This window comes from Colias philodice, chromosome 7, assembly GCF_061535455.1.
Source record: "Colias philodice isolate Cphi_HAF_F1 chromosome 7, ilColPhil1 Martin Lab GWU primary, whole genome shotgun sequence".
Classification (NCBI taxonomy): Eukaryota; Metazoa; Arthropoda; class Insecta; order Lepidoptera; family Pieridae; genus Colias; species Colias philodice.
In genome coordinates, this window is record NC_143092.1 from 10301379 (window position 1) to 10324569 (window position 23191).

The 23191-nt window shown below is 38.5% G+C and overlaps 2 protein-coding genes across 2 annotated transcripts in view; one reads left to right on the plus strand and one right to left on the minus strand.

Annotated features, from left to right (window-relative positions):
• The window catches only part of shtd (anaphase promoting complex subunit 1), a 37617-nt gene that overhangs the window by 5886 nt on the left and 8540 nt on the right, over window positions 1-23191 (minus strand). Inside the window, exons 9-21 of the mRNA XM_089697672.1 lie at window positions 22564-22755; window positions 21836-21998; window positions 21354-21506; window positions 20611-20854; window positions 19911-20073; window positions 19225-19404; window positions 18332-18502; window positions 17523-17741; window positions 15521-15644; window positions 9926-10124; window positions 9140-9253; window positions 8018-8151; window positions 7538-7643 (exon numbers count right to left, since the gene is read on the minus strand). Coding sequence (XP_089553798.1) covers window positions 7538-7643; window positions 8018-8151; window positions 9140-9253; window positions 9926-10124; window positions 15521-15644; window positions 17523-17741; window positions 18332-18502; window positions 19225-19404; window positions 19911-20073; window positions 20611-20854; window positions 21354-21506; window positions 21836-21998; window positions 22564-22755 — 2162 coding nt within the window. The remainder of the gene's footprint in view (window positions 1-7537; window positions 7644-8017; window positions 8152-9139; window positions 9254-9925; window positions 10125-15520; window positions 15645-17522; window positions 17742-18331; window positions 18503-19224; window positions 19405-19910; window positions 20074-20610; window positions 20855-21353; window positions 21507-21835; window positions 21999-22563; window positions 22756-23191) is intronic.
• On the plus strand, window positions 4557-7336 carry LOC149487331 (uncharacterized). The gene has a single exon (XM_089697644.1). The coding sequence runs from the start codon at window positions 4587-4589 to the stop codon at window positions 6477-6479; it is 1893 nt and encodes a 630-aa protein (XP_089553770.1). The 5' UTR covers window positions 4557-4586; the 3' UTR covers window positions 6480-7336.

The window sequence follows — 23191 nt, forward strand, 5'->3', positions numbered from 1 at the left end:
CGTGTTGTCACGTTCAAGAGACCGCCGCTATTGACTCATTAGTCAGGCGTTTCTGGGAGCTCGAGGAGCTTCCTACCGCACCGCCCGTTCAACATCCCGATGATGTTGAATGTGAAGAATATTATAAATTAACTACAACCCGCGACCCCGTGAGTGGTAGATATATTGTTTCGCTTCCATTTAAGGATGATTTCTACACTCTCGGTGTGTACGGTGCAACCGCACAGAGTGCAAAATCATCATTTTTGTATATCACAGCATTTTCATTTACCTACATATAGCGTTAGTTCACATTAAAACGTCCTGAAACCTGCCTACTACATGCCGCACCACGGTGTACATCGAGCCGATTCGAGTACTACGTCATTACGAGTTGTATTTAATGCATCCGAAAAAACATCGACGGGTGTAAGCCTTAATGACGTCATGTATAGAGGTCCGAATTTACAGCAGGATATCTTATTATTAATTTTAAATTGGAGACAATATCCTTACGCATTTATAGCAGATATCGAAAAAATGTTTCGACAGATTTTAATTTCAAAGCAAGATCAACGTTATCAGCAAATAGTTTGGCGCGGAAATCCGAATCAACCACTCAGAGAATATACTTTGTCCACTGTTACGTATGGTACAAAAGTAGCGCCCTTTTTAGCAATGATGACGCTCAAGCAGTTAGCCAAGGACGAATGCAACCGTTACCCGATAGCAGCGAGGGTGTTAGAAGAACAATTCTACATGGATGATCTTCTTAGCGGTGCATTTGACATCATATCAGCGAAGCAATTGCAAAGAGATCTCATCGATTTACTCAAATCGGGAGGATTTAATCTCCGCAAATGGTCAGCGAATGAGTCATCATTATTAGAAGACGTTGATAAAGCAGAAAACCTAGCAAGCGATACGTACAATTTTAAGCATCAGGAATCAACGAAAGCACTCGGTCTTAGTTGGAATGCACGAGATGACAATTTTAAGTTTATGTGCAAACTATCTCCGCAATCCGATTTACAGCCTACGAAACGAGAACTACTAGGAGAAATATCAAAGATATTTGATCCTCTTGGTTGGTTGGCACCAGCTGTAGTTCAACTAAAACTATTATTTCAAAGCGTATGGTTAACTAATTTAAATTGGGATGACGTCATACCAGACAAGATTAACCTCGAATGGCGAAAATTAAGAGCAGACATAGAGAATATTGGAAATATCGAAATCCCGAGATGGATTTGTAGCGGGAGAGACGATTGCATTGAATTACACGGTTTTTGCGATGCGTCGTTGAAGGCATATGCATGCGTAGTATATGCACGGATAGTGCGTAAAGATCAAACGCACATAACACTGTTAGCCGCTAAAACGAAACTTGTCCCCGTCAGCAAAACTAGCCCTTCGTCAAAGACCGACATATCGTTACCGAGACTAGAGTTAAGCGGTGCACTCTTGCTCTCGAAACTTATGACAAAGGTCAAGCAAAGTTTAAGCGATCGCGATGTAAAAACGTTTGCGTGGTGTGACTCAACAGCTGTACTTGGATGGCTACAGGGCGAGCCCAGCCGCTGGAAGCCTTTCGTCGCAAACAGAGTGATTAAAATAACAACAACTTTACCACCACAGACTTGGCGTTATGTTAAGTCCAGCGATAATCCCGCAGAGTGGAAAGGGCCCACCTGGCTACTCAGTGATATTAAACATCAGCAACAATTAACGTATGATACTAAATTAGAAGCAAAGAAAATGTTATCAAACGTAGTTACGAAGAATAATAATATTTCAGCGAACTTTATTAGCGATTTTATTGACAAATACAGCAGTTTTACATATGCGTCACGAGTACTAGCATGGATATTGCGAATATTCTCGTCCGTAACTAAACAAAATTATCTTACTATACAAGAGTTGCAAAATTCACAATTAAAAATTATAAAAGCTATACAATATTTAGAATTTCGTCAAGAAATAAATGATTTAAATAGCTTAAGTAGAGTTGATTCAAAGAGCAAGTTATTATGTCTTAATCCATTTCTAGACGAAGAAGGTTTATTAAGAGTTGGAGGTCGTCTAAAAAACAGCAACATCTCATATAACATGAAACATCCCTACATAATACCACAGAGCAGTCATCTTACAAATTTATTAATTGATTTAGCACATAAGTCAACATTCCACGGTGGAGCGAGGTTGACGAACTCTTGGCTACGTCAGCGATATTGGATACTCGGCGGAAACAGAGCGGTTAAGAAACGTTTATATAATTGTGTAATATGCAAGCGACACAGCCCGGTAAAACAACTACAAATAATGGGAGATTTACCGGGAGCTAGAACAAACCCTACTAGACCGTTTTATCACACGGGGGTTGACTTCACGGGACATGTAGACGTGAAATCAAGCAAGGGTATTAAAACAAGCAAAGGATATGTGGCCGTATTTATCTGTATGGTCACAAAAGCGGTTCACTTAGAGTTAGTATCAGACTTGTCATCATCTACCTTTTTAGCAGCGTTACGTAGATTAGCAGCAAGAAGAGGAACTCCTCGTCACATATACAGTGACAACGGAACGAATTTCGTAGGAGCCAGCAAAATTTTAGCGAATGAGTTTATTGACCAACAATCTATTTTAACAGAGGAATTTTTCACGGAAATTAGCGAGATGCAAATCGAGTGGCACTTCAATGCACCTTCCTGGCCTAGCGCGGGAGGACTTTGGGAAGCAGCGGTTAAAAGCCTGAAATATCATTTACGTAGAGTTCTAGGCGATCAAAAGCTAACGTACGAAGAGTTCGCCACTCTACTTTATCAGCTAGAAGCTTGTCTAAATTCGAGACCCCTATCTCCTCTATCTGAAGATCCTGATGACTTAGCATATCTCACACCTTCCCACTTTTTAGCGAGCGGTCCAATTTTAACAATCATAGAAACTGAGAGAGATGAGAGAACGAGGTGGCAATTGACGCAAAAAATATTTAGTGATATTTGGAAACGGTGGCGAGCTGAATATTTAACGTCATTATCAGCCAGAAGCAAGTGGAAAACATCAAAGCCTAATATCAAGTTGAACGACATCGTGATTATACACGACGCTCTTCTACCTCCAGGAAAATGGGCGTTGGGTCGTGTGATTGAATTACATCCTGGATCAGACGGCTACGTCAGAGTCGTAAGCGTAAAAACTAAGACGGGTATTATCAAGCGACCGGTCATTAAATTGTCCATTCTTCCTGTTAACACAGAAGAAACAAATCAGCAAAAGCTACAGAGTCATACCAGCAGCTCATCACCAGCAAGCACCCCGAAAAAAGCGCATTTCAATTAAAACATTTCATATAAACTTATTATCTATCGTTCAAATTAACATTATTTATTTTAATGCTCACGTCAGCTACAAACGTAATATTATACAGTAACAACTTCAATATAACAAGAATAAACGTCGACAAACATTTTATATTCTTCAATAAATTAACATAGTTGAAGATGGATAGAAATTAATTAACTACGCCAATAAGCAACCAAACTTCAAAATTTATTAATAATTAATTATATCAATCATCTGGATATCATCAGCTTTATGAAACTTTAAAAAGTAATATTCATTGTAACATCGTATTATACAAATAAGCCACGGTTGTAAACAATTGGAGTTCCATGACCGCATGTTACTGAATCAGCATTTCGATTCAACGAGGCGCACGCGACCAGGCCTTATCAATGGTGTCAGATATATTATTGCGAATACATTGTCTGAGATTAAAGCTAAATATTCATGATTAATTCACATAAACAACACACTTATAAGATAAATATTGAGCCGGAGGTGTATCCGAAATCCAACTGATTCAGCATTTTATAAACACCCATGAACGCTACCCATCAAATTTGGAGCTGGGTAAAAAAGCTACAACGACTCCCTGCTAGCTCTCGGGAAGCGCATTCAGGGGATAGCAGCAGCAGCGGGCCTGTGGTGTGCGTGGCGGCCGGCGGCGGCGAGCGCCCTCCGCGGCGCGAGCGCCTGCCGCGTACCAGCGCGCAGCGTGCCATCAGTGACCCATGTGTTAGTTTTAGTGATAAGTATGTGAGTGTAAGGTGTGTAAAACAAAAAGCAGAGTAAAGTGTGTGTGAAACAAAAAGCAGAGCAATGTGTGTGTGCGTCATTCAGTGAATCAATAAAAGACAATTCCCTATTTTAGAAAAGTGTAGCCTTAAGTTCGATATCTGATGATTGTCGGGCATCATTTGTTAATAGCTTTTAAGAATATTGTTTTCACCTTGTAATAGGTTAGCTCATCGTCATATCTATCATAGCTTTCATTTCCATCACTCTTGTTGCCCGGGAGCATGTACGGTGCAACCGCACAGAGTGCAAAATCATCATTTTTGTATATCACAGCATTTTCATTTACCTACATATAGCGTTAGTTCACATTAAAACGTCGCGAGCCGCGTACGTATGTAACTCATTACAGCATAGCAATAAAATCATATTATTTAGCAGCTTAGTTTTAATAGTAGCAGCAGCATCCCAGGTGTACGAACCATAGTCCGTACACGGTGACTCATTTAATATTGCCCGCAAAACGTTTCATGTGCCTCGAAAGAAAGCTTCAAGCTTCACCTAAATTAAGGTTGGCATATGATGACGTCATAAAAGATTATCTAACTAAAAATTATATTTCACCCGCGCCTCCGTATGATCCGCGTGACCCTACACCTATTTACATTATACCGCATCACGCTGTTCTGCGCGAGGATAAATCGTCGACTAAGCTGCGCATGGTTTTAGATGCTAGCATGCCAACTTCTGGAAGCCAGCGTTCATTGAATGACCTTCTGCATGTTGGGCCGAATTTACAAGGCAATTTGTTTACAATAATTTTAGGTTTTCGTCTCCACGCGATTGCCATGACCGCCGATTGCCGCCAACAATTTCTGCAGATTTTCGTGCGTGAGTTTGATCGTCGTTTTCAATGTTTTTTATATCGTTTCAGCCCGCAGGATCCGCTGTTTCTTTATCAATTTAATCGAGTTTGCTTCGGCATCAAGTCTAGTCCTTATCATGCACTGCGCACGGTAAGACAGCTCGTAGAAGATGACGGCGCGAAATATCCGCTCGCGAGTAGCATTGCATCTTCGTCGTTGTATATGGATGATATCGCCTTCTCTATTCCCACGGAATGTGAAGCAGTTTCCGCGTCGCAGCAGCTCATCGATTTGTTTAAGGGAGCTCAGTGGGATCTAGTTAAATGGAATAGTAATAGCAAAAATGTGTTAGATAATCTTCCCGCTTCGCACAAACTTTTACCCTCCGCGGTGGAGTTTGATAAGACCGTGCAACATAAATTACTTGGTCTGCATTGGTCTACCGTTGATGATTGTTTTCATTTTAAAATTACCGCTCCCGCCGATGTGATGTGCACTAAGCACTCCATCTTGTCAATTACCGCCCGTCTGTGGGACATGATGGGCTTCGTTGCTCCCACAGTCGTGTATAAAATCCCATCAGACAACTTCTACCATATTTCTGGTATTGAAATTCCCGCTGACATTCTTTCGCGTGGCATTTCGCCACAAAATCTCGTACCGCACCCTCTGTGGTTCCACGGACCCCAGTGGGCTCGTTCGGACCCATCTGATTGGCCTCTTAGGAGTCTCGATGGTGAGTCTATTGCAGACATTCCCGAACGAAAATTATTAGCGCACACTGTGTGCTCGCCTATAAAGCATTGCGCTTTATACGATACCGCCCTTCGCGTCTCGTCGCGTCGTGTATTTTATATTTATAGGTTCCTTATATTATTAACCCGCCGCGGTGTTATGATGACCGTAGAGGAACCTAATTTCGCTGAGAATAAAATTATTCCCGCCCTGCAAAATAAATATTTTGCAGAGGAGTATTATAATATACTCTTTTATAAATTTTATTCGCAGGCTCTCAACCGCTCGAAGCCTTTTATTCGCAACAGACTTATCCTCATCGGACGTCTAAGCGATTCCGCCCTGGAATATGCACATAAGCATCCAGTGATATCACCGCGCAATGATCACATAATTATCATGATCATTGATTATTATCATATTAAATATATGTATATTAAAACGCATTTGTTTCGTGTTATTTTAATTACCGCGCTTTTATTAGCTTTACCCGCACCTCAAGTCAAATCTGATCACGTCAGTTTGCTTGATAGGTTCTCGCTACTGGACAAGTTAGTTCAGTCGTTTTGGAAACGTCGGAGATTGGAATACTTACACGGTTTGCAGGTTAGGCAGAAATGGAATACGCCTTCGACACCTATTACTCCTGGAACGGTCGTGGTTGTAATAAATGATAATGCACCGCCCCTAACCTGGCCTTTAGCCGTCGTAGAGAAAGTACATCCTTCAAAGGACGACGTCGCGCGCGTTTGTACAGTTAGAACCGCCAAGGGAACTTACCTTCGCCCGGTCGTTCGTTTATGTCCGCTTCCAAGACAATAGTTATATCGCATTAGTATATTACCGCAGTTAGTTAAGTTTAATTTTAAGTTTTGCACCGCTTTCGTTTATAATTTCTTAGTTATAATACCGCCGTGACTTTAGGAATTTTTTATACCCCGCTCGCTTTACGCGATCCTAGAGTCATAGAATTTGTTAGTTATATTTCCGCCGTGACTTTTAGGATTTTTTATTATCCCGCTCGCATTTTGCGCTCCTAGAGCCATAGAACTTGTTATTTATATTACCGCCGTGGCTCTTAGGACTTTTATCAACCCGCGCGCATTATGCGATCCTAGAGTCATAGTTTTTCGCTGTATCTTATGATTGGTTTTAAATGGTGACCCATTTAGGGCGGGTGGATATGGTAACGCCAATATAATTAAAATAGTAAATGTAGAAATTAAACGTTTATTGTTTGTGGTGTGTTCCTTCATCCTTCCCTACATACGAGCACAACCAATCATCGCGTGGTCACTAACCACGTGACACGTCCAATAAGACGTGAACGCGACGTTCGTGTCGCTGCGGTCAGTCGAGTTCGCTCCGTTCCTTCGCGAGGTTCGGGACTCGGCCACCGCCGGAGAGCTTCCACGAGGCTCTCTAGATCATCAGGCATTGTGCCCTTGTAACACCACCGGGGTATCCCGTGCCCCGGCCCTTGGTCGCGCTCACCGCCGCGTGTGTGTTTGTGTGGAGTGTGGGACTGGACGCCGTTCTTGCCCGCCGCGAGCTGGAGGACCCTGACCGCGTGGCGGCGCGTGTGTTCTGGACGCTACTCCCTCCGACGAGGTACGTGCCGTGTGTATCCTGTCTATCCCTCTTTGCTAACACCACGTAGATCTGAATACAGTCCACTTTCATATCGGGAATATATTTACGTATATTTTTATATTGGCGCGACCATTTGGCAAGATTCAAAGACACCAATATCGTCGCCTTACTCCATGACGTGACGGTATTGCCATGACGCGACCTTGACATTTTACTCTTAACGCTTCTAAAGAAGTTACACTTCAAAAAATCTCATGATTATTTCACAATAGAAAATATAAAACTACCTGTATTTTCGCATAGCAAAGTTTCCCGGTGTCGAGATCTCTCGGCAGTATCAGTCTCGGTTCGACCGCCAGCACGTATAGATGTCTGAACGCTTGCAAGTGATATCTGTTCAATTTTAATAAAAAAATAAAAATTTGTGTGAAAGTAATATAATGTTTTTACAATTCCGTTTTAATGACACTTAGATTAAGTTATTGTGTAGAAATAAGTTTCTCAATGTTTATGGTTTTGTTATTTTTCTTTCTTAATAAAAAGTGTTATCATTTTTTATATTAATAAACAATTAAAACGTCTACACTGATTTTTATTTGTTATACTCCATTGATTTGTAAAATATAGTCGACATAATAATATGACACTAAAACCACATTACATAGTGCATACAAGGTCTAATAGAGGTTAAACATTTAACATAGAGAAAACCTACGTTTTATTAATACATTTTAAATAACATATAAATAAACCTTTAATAAACATACCTATTATCCTCCGTATGCGTGGGGAACTTGGGGAAGAACGCAATAATAAGCGCGGCTACCGCTTCCGGCGTAGTTGACAACGTGGCCCGACATCCTCCCAAGAATAACAATCCTATCGTGCAGTGTACTGCCATCTGTAAAAAAATGTATTGTTATCTATCTAGATAAAGTCTTGTTATCTCAAGAACGGCTTAACCAATTTGGCTGAACGGTACTTTCGATTTAATTTAGTGGTAATATGTGGCATGTCTATCAATTTGGGCTGAGTACGTCTAACAAAGCGTGTGCGCGCGTTTTTACTCCTGTTGTGTGTGTGTGTGTGCGTGCGTGCGTATTTGTATCGTTAAGTGTACGTGCGCTATGTTTGTGTATGCTTATTGTTATCCGTGTATCTGTTAATTTACGCACGTATACACACACTTGCATCTATGCACGTGCATGTATAGATGCAAGTGTGTGTATAGATGCACTTGTGTAATGAAGAAGCACGTGTGTGTATAGAGGTACGTGCATGTATAGATGTAAGTGTGTGTGTAGATATACGTACGTATGTAGAAGCGTCTGTATGTCTATCTGTGTGTGTGTGTGTGTGTGTAGAAGCGTCTATCTGTTTTACTACAAATAAACTTTGGGCAGGGTTTAACTTTAAGCGCGGGTTCTCTTTAATCTGGATTTGTCGTATTTCACATAAACAAGACGTATTAAAGTGACAGATCCCTGGTTAAAGTTACTGTGTTCAAATTGTTTTGTGGTAGAGCGTGGTTCTATGACGTAATGAAATACGAATATAATATTTATTAGACATCTTTACTCGACCAAAGTCGGCAACAACCCCGCAACTGCTTATGTCCGTTATTTAAATGACGATCAAAACAACTATTCGAGTGGAGGCAGGTGATATTTGTGTTGTTTTGATCGTTATTTTGAATATGACATGAAGTATAATTATTATTTGATAAATGATCATTAATACTTTTATCCAATTGATTATTTTTAAAATAATTAATTAAGTTCATCAATTGATTTACTTTTAAAATATAATTTTATCGTTAAATTAAACGCGCTATCGTATATGTATATCTATCTGTAAGTGTGTATATCTGTTAGTGTGTGGGTACGCACCTGTGCCCCATGTGTGAGTGGTGCGCGCTCCGGTCTCGCGGCGCCGCGCGCGGTGCGCGTGCGCAGCCGCCGGCACACGCGTAGCACTGGGATATCTCCGCGACCCGCCATTATCTGTGGGGACCGTGTAAATTGTATGTGAAAATGTACTAAATTAAATTTTGATTAGCTTATAAGACATTTTAAATAAATAAAATAAATAAATCATTTATTTGCATTTAAACATGGTATTTCAAGGTGTTATAATTTACAATATAATAAAATGTGTAAGAATGTCTGTCATACATGCTTACCAGTGTCAATTTACATGAAATTTTGAATCATTTTTTTTTCCTAGAATCGATTAAAATAGAGGTATAAGACTCTGGTGGAACTTGCAGAGGATTAATGTAGAAATTAAAGACATTTACGGATTTTCAACGCCGATTTACTCATTATACAGTTGACCCGACGTTTCGCACACTTTACAGCGTGTAGTGTGTAAACATGCAAATTGCAATATATCCTAATTGTTGCATCATTAATTATTAGGTACACATGTAACCCAATTATATCGATATTTAAGCAATAATTAATACGAATAAAGGTGCAGTCTTAATCATGATCTTGTTGTTTTAATTCGTCTCCTAATACACTCCGTACAAGCGAACGTGATCACGGGGAGTATCCCCGTCGGCAATCTCTAAATGAATACTCGTGTAGAATTAAATAAGAATAATTATTTAATATTTTATCTTCATAAGGAGGATTATTATTTCTCATTTTTTTTAAGCAGTTAGATCTCACCATGCCAGCAGCAAGCAAGCACACACAGCACGTGGCCTCCAATGTCGCAGCCCCCGCTAAATCCGGGGCTCCGGCCCAGGCCGCATCGAGCCTTCGCACAAAGTGTAACGCTGTGTCCCGGGCCTCCTCGCAGCCCGAGCCCGCGTACCGGAGCCCGAGGGCGAAGCACGCGCCCGCTATTATGTTGCAATAGGCTTGGCTGCGAAGATACGTTAATTATAATTAAATCCGTTATACGTTTTAGGGCCGATTTTTCAATCCTTGGATAAAACTTACCCGTCCAATAAAGTATTACTCGATAATATTAAAATGTCACCTGTTAACTGACAAATACTGGCAATAAGAATACATTTCATAAATGGTAGTTTAATACGTTATTCTACGAATAAGTTTTAACCAAGGATTGAAAAATCGGCCCTTAAAGTAATATGAAAATACTAACAAGTGTAACTCAGACTCGCGGCACTAAAAGTTACATACATCCGTAAGTGCTGCAAAAAAAAGTTCACCCATTCGATTTATAACCACGCGAAACTGTTGTTTTACCTTCAATTTATAATAATCGGAAATAATTTGGAAAATCCAAAAGTGCACGCCTCATCATTTTTTTTTAATAAATATTTATTAATTATTATTTTTGTTTATTTAATAACAATTAAACCACATCGAATCAGACCCTGAAAAATGAAAGGGTTCTATTCCTGAGCATACTCAAGCGTAAGAGAAAAAAAAAGACTCGATTAGTAAAGTATTTCGGTCGCTATCGTGTTAACAAGAAAAAGGATCCGCACATACAGACACACGGACGTCCAAGACAGAACTTTTTTAAACTGTTTTTTAACTAGTTTAAATAACAAAAATGACATCAAAAATATCATGAACGTTAAAAATAGTGTTTTTTCTTAATATGTGTGTGTATGTATTATCTTACAAGTGCAATGTATGATACATAAAGACATTTTAAGTTTGAAAAATCAGATGTTTTGCGCGAAGTGACAGTAGTACCCACCTCAACGCTTCGCTTATGAGGCGTGCAAAATGTAATTGCTATATGTTGACCAGTATGAATTTGTTGTTAAAATAGTATGATAACTATATGCTAGTCAAATTTAAGATAAGATTTGAAGAAAAAAAAAATTACTCATTTAAATAGTAGTTCATTTATCCAACAGTAAATAATGTCAAAATTGCTAAACCCCTTTCAACATGTATAGGTATATTAAGAAGAGCTGGAACGTCAACACATTTACACATTGCACATGTTAGGCCGGGAGATACTGACACAAAATTTCGGGTCATTTGTAACAGGATGGCGGTCTAGAGGGGTCTTAGTACGCAATGAAAAAAAGAAAAACCGGCCAAGTGCGAGTCGGGCTCGCGCACAAAGGGTTCCGTAGCAGCAAATATAATAAATTACAGTTAAATCAACCTATCTCAAAAACTATAAGAGATACTTTGATCAAACCAAAAATCGTTGAAAGAGTTAATTAGCATGCATCACCTCTATTTTTTTTAGAATTTTATACCCCGTAGTTATAAAAATAGAGGGGGGGGGACATACTTTTTACGACTTTGAGAGCTGATATCTCAAAAACCGTTCACTTTAAGAAAAATGTTTTTTAGAAAACTTTATATCATTTTAAAAGACCTTTCCATTGATACCCCACACGGGTATGTACATCGAAAAAAAAAATTTCATCCCTCAGTTACATGTATGGGGGGCCCCACCCCCAATTCTTTTTTTTACTATTTAGTGTCATATTTTTGTAGCGGTTCATACAACACATATTCCCATCAAATTTCATCACTGTAGTACTTATAGTTTCCGAGTAAATCGGCTGTGACAGACGGACAGACGGACAGACGGACAGACGGACATGACGAAACTATAAGGGTTCCGTTTTTGCCATTTTGGCTACGGAACCCTAAAAATGATGGTCAGAACGCTGGTACCGGCGGACTAGTCGCGTGGGCGTTAGTCACACTCGTCGGATAAATAGCGAAAGTCCAACGATTTGTAACACAAATAAACGCACACAGATACACGATAGCCCTTAAAAAAGATGTAGGCGGTAGTGTCATGCCATACTTTTACGATGTGACTTACAGTCCGCCATACCGACGTGAATGCGTTGATTAAAAAAAAACAATTCAACCATTTGTACCGGGCTAACTTTTGCACAGGTAACCATCGTCGTGCAGCCATTTACTAAAATCGCCATGCCATACTTTTCGGGCGATTCCAAATGGTCGCCATACCGCGGAAAATCTGCAAATTTTTGAATTTTTTTTTCTCGCCAAACGATTTGTACCACCCTACATTTTTTTTTCAACAACTCCTGAATGATTATAAATAGAAGTGTGATAATTCCATACCTGTGGGAGGTGGCGAATGTGTATAAGATTTTTTTCTTATTGTAAGATTTTATTCGTAGTTTGAACGATTTGTAGCAGTATGGCACTAATTTTTCCCTCTATTAAAAGTATGGCAAATATAATAATGGTCACGTTGCATCATATACTTTCCAAAAATGCCGTACTGGTACAAATCGCCAATTCTTTTCATTTTTTTTACGTCTTGGCTTAAGTCTTACAATCATCCGCCCCATGTTTGCAATCTGCGATATTTTTTTCTAGGTAGAATTGTATACAAACAAACAGAATATAATGATCCCATACTGTAAAAAATTATTTTACGTATTGTACAGTCGTATTTTTGAAACGTGACGAATAAATTAATTTTTCAAGTATGGCAGCACTTTTTCCCCCTAAGTACTAGAAGTATGACAAATATAATAATGGTCACATTTTATCAAATACTCTCCAAAAATCCAAATGCAATACTGGTACAAATTGTTTGGCGAAAAAAAATTTTTTTTGCAGATTTTCGGCGGTATGGTGGCCATTTGGAATCGTCCGAAAAGTATGGCATGGCGATTTTCGTAAATGTCTGCACGATGATGATTACCTGTGCAAAAGTTAGCCTGGTACAAATGGTTGAATTGTTTTTTTTTTTTTAAATCAACGCGTCGCGTCGGTATGGGGGGCTGTAAGTTACACCGGAAAAGTATGGCATGACACTACCGCCTACATCTTTTTTATGGGCTATCGGTAAATTCTAAAATGTTTGTGTTACAAATCGTTTGACTTTCGCTATTTATCCGACGAGTGTGACTAACGCCCACGCGACTAGTCCGCCGGTACCAGCGTTCTGACCATCATTTTTCTTTTAGTCATTGCGTAATAAGACCTCTGTAGAACCGCCATTCTGTTATCTACAAATGACCCGAAATTTTGTGTCAGTATCTCCCGGCCTATGTATGTGTCATATTTTGCAATTGTTTATAAATACAGGGTGATGTAATTGGTGTAGTACGAATATCTAAAAATCTATGAAGAATTTTTTGATACAGTAAATGGAAGAATTATAGACTATTTTACAGTATTTAATAAAATCATTTAATTTTTTGTTCATTTTCATTAGAAATGTCAATTTTTCTCACCAAGGTGGAAATTTGGATGATAAGGATCTTGTTAGAAAAATATAAATTTTGACTAAAATCGGCATTTTTTTTTTCAAAAATCAAATTACTAATTAATAATCAGAGTTATCACATTATTAAAAAAAATAAGCCAAACTATACACAATTTTAACCTACTTGATGCAATCCTCAAAGATCATGGACATAGTGTATTGCGCCTTCCACCATACCATCCAGAACTCAACCCAATAGAGTTACTATGGGGCATAATTAAAGGGAAAGTAGCATCACAAAATGTGAACTTTAACTTGAAAACTGTGGAAGAATTATTTAGAAAGGAAGCAAATGCTATTAGTCTGGATATGTTTAGTGACGTTTGGAGAAAGACGCGAGAACATGAGGAAAAATATATTCAATTAGAACCAAAAGTAGATAATCACACTGACTCATTTATAATAACATTAAGAAATTCCGACGGCGAGTTCTTCGAGCGATGAAAGTTTCAGTGAAGTAGAAGATTACGATTATGATTAAATAGATTCTTCTTCTTCTCTATAGATACTGCTTTCTGAATTGGTGGTAAATGTTAAAACTGTTAAACTGTTATGACGATTCAAAAGTGCTTCTAGAAGAAGTCTAATTGTATAAATGTTTGAGTTTGAGTTTAAAACCAATAGTGTGAAAATTATACAATAAATATGTAACACATATTTGTTAGCGCGTATTGGTAGGTATTACGTACTTACTACAAATATAATATTTCTTAGATATCTTTACTCGACCAAAGTCAGGACAAGACTGCTCCGCAACTGCAGAAGACGTCCGTTATTTAAATCATTATCAAAACAACCATCCGTGTGTTGGGAGTAGGGTTTGGGAATTCTCGACAATTTCAACGTCCCGGGACACGAGACAGGCTACGATCAAAGTCCCGGGACTTCCCGGGACTTCGAGACTTTTTTTAATTATAAAATTTGAACTTTGATTTCTGGTGAAACGTTCAATAGGGATTTTTTTCGATCGATAAAAAGGGATTTTTTTTAAATCAACATTAATTATCGGTTAAATCAACATTTATTAAACATAAAATATAATCACAATAGTTATAACTTTAATACAACGTCAAATAATTGGTATGTTTATTCCTATAATCACAGATTAACTTTTAATTTAAAACAATTATTAAATATTATTATAATAAAAGAAACTTAGTAACAATCATACTAACTTTAATATCATGTCATAATACTTAATATTAATCATAATTTGGTAATTTTTATAATCACAGATTTGTTTCCTTATCTGTAAAACAGACTTTTGAATCAGTCTTTCAAATTATTAATCAGTTAAAAAAATAAAATTACTTTGATTTTATAAAATAGGGTTTTAAAAAAATCAGAGCATTAACAGCTTTGTCCGACAATCTGCTTTTGATTTTTGTAATAACGCCACCGGACAAGGAAAACACTCTCTCATTTTCAACAGAAGTCGGTTTAATTGAGTTTAAGGCTTTATAAAGTAGTTCTAAAATCTAAATTTTATGTATGAAGTATGTAGACCAAGTAATTATTCATTACAGTAACAGATGGCGCTAGCTAGGCTCATGCAATGCTTTGAAAATAAAAATTAATACAATTCATACGACTATCGTGTCTCGTCTCGAGTCTCGACCCAAAAGTCCCGGGACACGAGACAACGAAATTTACAAAAAGTCCCGGGACTTCGAGACACGAGACGTCCCGGGACCCAAACCCTAGTTGGGAGTGAGCGCACGTGTTATTTGTATTGTTTTTATGACCAGAATTTTAATTATTATTTGATAATTGAATAATTATTAATACTTTTATCCAATTGATTATTATTAGAATAAATAATTAACTTCATCAATTGATTTACTTTTAAATTATAATTTTACAGGTAAATTATGAGAGCTTTCATAATTATATTTGCATATATTTATCTACAACGCACCCATTTTACAATTCAAGTCTAAAATGAAACTAGAGTCGCATTTATTTTTGAACATACTGTAAGTGAAATTGCATAAGTGTGAGTACTGTGAACATGCCAGCTTTCCTTAATTGACCGATAATTATATTTAAAAAGTACTCACTTCATAGCTTCATAGTCGATATTCTCATCAGTAGGTTTGACGAAGCAATACGGGTTTATAGTTGACGGCACCTGACTCTCGACCCACTCCTCTGTAGGTTCGATACTATCCCATAACACTAGACCTGAAAAATAGAGTTGTACATATATAGATTTTGATTTAGAAAAGAGTTGTTACTCAAATAGTGCTTTACGCCATTTTTTAAACATGAACGCATAGCGGTAAAAATACGAGGAGATTCGAAAAAAAGCACTTAAAAATCTAGAAAATTACTGTTTTGGTATCTTTGAATAGAAACCGTCAAAGAAAACTCACAACTAAATAAAAGTGGAACTAGTGAATTATGTGTTTCTTAACCCGCCAGCACTCGCGCCTCAAGAAATTACATCAGCACTCGCGTGTAGAGCATTTTGCTCACGTTTATGAATGTCAATAAATGCAAGTTTCATCAAAAAATATTAATAAAAAAATATTTTATTCAATAAAATACACATTATTTATTCTACAAAATATATATTCAAAGAGTTAACAATATTAATCTTTTTTATTTTAATTAACAATCATAGACACTAATTTGCCAGTCTTGTAAGGCAGTCTTCCGGAAAAAATTGGACAAAAAAAAACTTTTCAAAAAATAACTTAACTAAATATAAATAACTAATCTTCGTCGTATACGCGAGCTTTACACATATCACATACTGTACGACTATGCTCGGTACATAAAAATTTTTGGCAGTAAATGCAGCTCTTTTTGGTCTTGCGATTTTTGCGTCTTGGGCAAACCGGGCAGATACCAGTTGGTTTTTCGTCTTCTGGTAACGCAGATTCTGCTAAAAAACGTTTCAACACTTGCTGAAGAGGATATGAAATATTTTGGAAGGTGCTTCTTCTTTGGATATGTGGCTGTGTTAGTTGAAAAGCTAGTTGCTTCAAGTAGTCTCTGCGCTTGATGATTATACCCGTATTTTCTTTGTAAATGGTTTGACTGTTGATTCCGATTTCCGGCTATGTTTAGGATCGTGAAAAATAATCTCAGCGACCATCTACATGCCACTCTTGCCACAGAATACTCTTCTTTTGGTCGATTCACAACATCAACACCTCCTTTCGTTTTATTATAAAAGGTGATAATTTCTGGTTTCACGGTAGTTCCAGTTGTTGGATCGATTCTGTCGTCGTTATGAAGTGTACTTATCATAAGAACATTTTTTTTTATTCTTTTTGTTTGGTACGTAAGACACCAGAACCTTGCTCTTATGAAAACCAAAGATACTACTAAGTTTTGGTCTAAAATAAAATAAAATTTGTTCATCCCTTCGATCATGATCCATCTATAATAGAAATACATAATAGATTACATTTCAGTAATATAAAATCATAATATTACATAAAAGTAGCAGTAAAACTGTCCCTAAGATGAAAAAAAAATAAAGTCATGAGTAAAAAAAGTACTTGCGTCGATACCCGCGCGATGAGCAATACGCCGCCTGATGGTACACGGCGCAACAAACCACCTCGTCCAAGTGACTGGCGCACACTGTCGAGAAGTGAACTGCATACAGGGGTAGGAGACGGAACAAAACTCAGCTACCAAATGAACGATGTACGTACGAATAATTTTGACAAAATGGCGCGTGTTTTAAATTTACTGTGAGCAAAATGCTCATAGCGCGAGTGCTCGCGGGTTAAACAAAAATCTTAACTATAAAATGCAGTTCCATCAAGATGTAAAGTATAAATTATAAAGAACTTCACTTCTGACACGTGTGCTCGGCACAGCCCTTTCTATATTTTATGAAGTGAAAATTTCTTTAGCGGCGTTGAGCACTTTTTCTGTAATGGGTATAAAATCTTAAACTCGCGTCAAAACACGTGACCTGATCGAAAAAGCATAAGACGGATACCATTCCAAAATATCAAACATGCTCAACGTTAATAATCAAGTTTTCACTTCTGCCGGCACTCCCGGAGTGCAACCCGTCTTTTTTTTTTTATTCCTTACCTCTAGATATAACCCGTAACATAAGCAGATCGGGCCTCACAAAGTCCAGCATATATGCAGTGCTGGGGGGCTCCAACCACTCAGCGAGGGCCTGGTTATTGGACTGCATGTAAATCAGCCCCAGGGCAAGGGTAGCCCCCGGTGACGTCACGTCAAGGTTCACTGTAGTACCCTCACGGATCGCGAAGGACCCCTGTTTGTACTTGTCTTTTTGGTTGCCTGGAAGGTAGATACGGATGTATTCTTTTTATAGAAGTTGAGATAGTATTTCTCGATATACTGTATTGATTTTGAGGAAAATTGCACTGTTCTGTAGCAATATTGCACAGTAATGAATAATTGAATGATGTTAACGTAAAACAGGTGTCTTTTTTCCTGTAAACACCTACTTCATTCACACTGACACAAACATGTGACGCATTAATTCACACATAAATGACATAAGTGGCACAACGACACACATGATACTGACACATCTAAAGCCGATACACAAGTGGCAAATACACTTGTACATCACGAAATAGTATAAAACAAAGTTGCTTTGTGCCGTCTGTGTCTGTTTGCTTAGATATTAAAATTTACGCAACAGACAGAGTAATAATTTTTATTTACATACATTTGTGTATGAGAAATTAATTAAGTGATACAGTCAGACATATTTTGTATTCTTTTCTTTCTTAATTTACACTAAAATGTATAAGCATAATATTGTTATCCGTTCAAATATATATGTATGATCGTTGTAATTTCCTTTAAGCAAAAAAAAAAAATGATTTTATTATCATAGCAAATGAACATAAACATCTCACCATTCCCCCGTCTATCCCCCCCCAGCATATACGTCCGCAGAGTGGGTGCCAAGTGCCCCAGGTGCGGCCTGTCCCCGGCCCGCAGGCACACGCAGCCGAGCGCCAAACCCGCGGCTAGAGCGTAGCCCTCCCGCTCTACGCAGTTCTCCATTTCTGGGCCTGGCGGTTTGCCTGTAAATTTATTGTCTAATTAGTTTACCAGTGAAATGTGCATTGGTATCTATCGTTTTATTCATTCTCAAAAGGGACTAAGACAGACGTGGCGTCACATTAGAGCGACTTTATGATATGATATTTGTGTCTGGAGAAAGTTAGGAAACCAGAAAATTAAAATTATTTCGACAAAATTTTAATATCTTTTGGTAATATGGCTAATAATGTACACAAGCAGGCCCACGCCCAGCACTGCGGCCACCAGGATGTGCTGATGTCCAGCTCCACTCACCGATCTCCCGCAGCAGCACCTGCGCGTAGTGGTCGTGCGCGGTGCGCTGGTACAGCAGGCCCACGCCCAGCACTGCGGCCACCAGGATGTGCTGATGTCCAGCTCCACTCACCGATCTCCAGCAGCAGCACCTGCGCGTAGTGGTCGTGCGCGGTGCGCTGGTACAGCAGGCCCACGCCCAGCACTGCGGCCACCAGGATGTGCTGATGTCCAGCTCCACTCACCGATCTCCCGCAGCAGCACCTGCGCGTAGTGGTCGTGCGCGGTGCGCTGGTACAGCAGGCCCACGCCCAGCACTGCGGCCACCAGGATGTGCTGATGTCCAGCTCCACTCACCGATCTCCCGCAGCAGCACCTGCGCGTAGTGGTCGTGCGCGGTGCGCTGGTACAGCAGGCCCACGCCCAGCACTGCGGCCACCAGGATGTGCTGATGTCCAGCTCCACTCACCGATCTCCCGCAGCAGCACCTGCGCGTAGTGGTCGTGCGCGGTGCGCTGGTACAGCAGGCCCACGCCCAGCACTGCGGCCACGAGGATGCCGTGCTGGATGTCCAGCTCCACGCTGCTGGCCGGCAGCAGCGCCTCCACGTGGATGCTGAGCATCTTCGTCGCTTGCACGTCCATTGTGCCTGCCGACCGATACATATGTCACGATTTGAACAAACTGTTAAAGCCTCAAACGTATTTTAAACGCGATTTATTCATTATATTATTGTCCCGACATTTCGCACACAGCTACAGGAAACACGTGTTACACGGGCATACATGAGACACAAACACGATTTACACGGGCATACATGTGACACAAACACGTGTTACACGGACATACATGTGATACAAACACGTGTTACAAGTACATACATGTGAAACAAACACGTGTTACAAGTACATACATGTGACACAAACACGTGTTACAAGTACATACATGTGACACAAACACGTGTTACAAGTACATACATATGTGACACTGACATAAACACGTGCATACACACAAGAAGGCCTTCAGTTTTTTTGCAATTTATTGGTGCATTGAGCAATGGTGACCTTTGAAGTACTGAAACAATTTTTTTTTCAGTAATTTCTTCCTACCTGAAAAGTGGTCAAAAATAATCATTCTAAGATACTTTAAACCTACCTCTATAAGTAGCAGCTAGACCCAATAACAATCCGATGCTGATCATCTCATGGCATTTGACGAGATACTCATACATGTTCATATATGGCATGTCCTTCAAGTGACCGTTCAACCCTAAAGCTAATAGAAATCCCGCGTGTTCTGTTGACATGTCCTGCGTGCCCTAAAATATTTGGAAAATGTTATAAGAAATGCATAGAAAACCATCCCACCATGTATACTATTTACTACTATAGATTTTACGGAAAATAAACTAACAATAAAAACTGACCGAAGCAAAACTCTGCTAAAGCGCATGTATTAGGCAGTTTTCTAATGAGTGTATGAGTAATAGACTTGCAACATTTCTGCACGTAACTTATAGGACACCTTTTCTCTTGTTATTTGTTCTTTGGCATCATTATTATGATATTTGTAATATTATGTAAAATTAAAATGTAGGTAATATTGACATGTTAGCAACTATGGAGTTTCTTGTCGGTTCTTCTCCATAGATACTGCTTTCCGTATCAGTGCTAAATATTAAATCAGTTATGACGATGCAATAATGCTTCTAGAAGAAGTCTAATTGAATTAATTAATGTTTGAGTTTGAATTTTAGTTACAATTTTTTCTAACTTTTCACATTTCTCCTCATTTTTGTCAGTGTTTTGAATGTGTATGTGTGTTTTAAGTGAAATTTCTTTCTTTCACAACTCACCCTGGGTTTATTATAAATGATCCAACTGGAATCTATATTGGAGCCCGTCATGGGGACCAAAGCAAGGCCCGCAGCGACCCCATTATGGAAGGTGGGCCACAATAGGCAGTGGGGGGAAGTGTCACTTGCACTAAGGTTTATTGTGTTCGAGCGTGGGGGGGGACCGCGCCCGGATACACATAGTTTTGGTAATGTGAGCGGCTCCGTGGGGGAACAGGGCAGACTGCGGAGGGTTAGCATCCCCCTGGAAATTGTAATAGGTTAGCATTCCCCTGGAAATTATAATAGGTTAGCATTCCCCTGAAAATTGTAATAGGTTAGTATTCTGCTGAAAATAATGTATTTAATGTTTTGAAAATAATATCAAATAGTTAAATATAGGAGCATGAGTATATGCAAATAGTAGTTAGTAAGTAGTTTTAGTACTTAGAATTTTTATTATATGAAAATTCATATTTTAACAAATTCTAATTTTCTCTACCAATTTTATCTGTATTATTCGCAGAAAAAACTATATTTTTTCTGTTAAAGATGGGCTCAAACACAGTTTTCTAAATTTTCTACATAATAGGTGGTTGATTGTTTATACGGCAGAGCAAACATCGGGGTAGGTGGGCCTTATGTTTAGTAGATACCACAAAAATTATTTGCTAAAAACTTTTATTATATTCTTTAAAAAAAAGTTTTGAATTACATATAAAAATACATCAAAAAAGAGCTTTTTATATCGACTAAAATAATACCTTCCAACCGGCAAAGCCATAGTCCTTGTTCCCATCGCATACAAATACTTCTCTTGTTCTTCAATAAAGTCGTGATCCGATATCTCAGGCCTTTGCAATAAATGTATCGTCACTGGTATCGACGATTGCAGGAGGCTGTACACTTCATCCATTCTGAAATAAGTTTTTTAAGTTTATTAACAGCTTTCTATGTTAATTTATCGTATGTTAGGTATTTTTAAGTTAAATTTTAATCGGGCGCTGGGGTTTTTGTGTAATATCAGAAACATACTCTGAAATATTTGTCCGATTGTCAGCTTTTGTTCACATAGCCTTTCAACTTTGCTGCTACGTGTTGATTTGAAAAAAAAAAATCACAATTTTTTCAAAAAATAGCCCCTATTCACACATAAATAAGTGCCAATTCATATGAAAATCATTCTCAATATAATATTTTTCAAAAATAACCCCTATTCCCATAGACCTAAGGTCTAAATCCTCACCTATGATCCCTCGGATATAGCAAACGCAACAATTTAGTGTTCATATGCTCCATGCCAGTGGCCTCGTCTTCATTAGTTTTAGTGGTTGTTGGTTGAGGCGCCTCCATGGGATTGATCTGTTGCGAGTATGCTGTTTCTTTCTCTAACACTTCGAGGGCTAAGGCTGGAAATAAGATTATACGTAAAATTTATTTATTTAATTAACCATTTATTGTACCACACCATTTAACATTACAATGTACAATATAGATATATTTGTATGGATGCGAGGTAAAGTACAAAAGGTGACCTTATCGCTGAAAAGCGATTTCTTCCAGGCCACCTAAGGTAGAGGATAAATATATAATACATATTAATGTAACGCGGTAAAATGTATTGAAGTGCTAGCTAGTGTTTAAAATATTGCTTAATGATTGGCCAGTAAAGATGGCTTATCTTTAGAAGAATATTTTATAAATTTGCAGAAAAAGAAGAATATTCCCGAGAATTGACTTTAATCGTCTGCTAAAATCGCCATAAGTATTAATCTACGTTTGGTTTATTTTTAACATTAAATTTTTACATATATTTTAGAGCTGACCTGGAAACGAATACCAATTTAACACACAACTTCAACACTAAGTTAAACATACTGGTGACTCACTCCAAGAAACGTAAGACACAACGAAAATAAATAAAACATACATAATCCCAGAGTTAGAGACGCAATTAAAAAGTATTATACTCACATTCCATATACTCATCCGTAGACTTAATCGTCTCAGCGATTTCCGCCTGCAAAGCCAGATCCTCCCTCATGGCCAGTCTATAAGCCTCTAGCGGCCAGTCCACGGGCGGGTCCGCTTTGCATCTACTGAATATGGTTATCAGCATCAGCCCCACCGCTGGGGGAAGGTTGTCAACGTCGCGTAGGCTTATACCTGGCGATTGGGATTATTTGTGATATTAATTTAGGGGTTGTTTTAATGTAGAGGTGGAGGAAAATCTAAAAACATTCTATTCTTTATCACTTGCTGTAAATGCTGAGCAAAAATCAGTTTAACATATTATGTATTAAGCATTTAGTTACATGTGAATATATTACTATTGTAGATTTTTAACGTTGTAATTTTTAATAAACTTTCTTTCTTTCTTTCTAATTTTCACACGTCACTGTGGATATTTACCCCACTCACAAGTCAGCTTGTCGTTCATACGGCACTGTGGATATTTACCTCACTCACACGTCAGCGTGTCGCTCGAAGAGAACGGCAGATACGTACCTCACCTCACCACTCCCACTCACCTGAGTATGTGTGAGTATATCGTATTTCATTCGTACGCCGGCGTTTACACATAAGATTACTTATAAGTTTA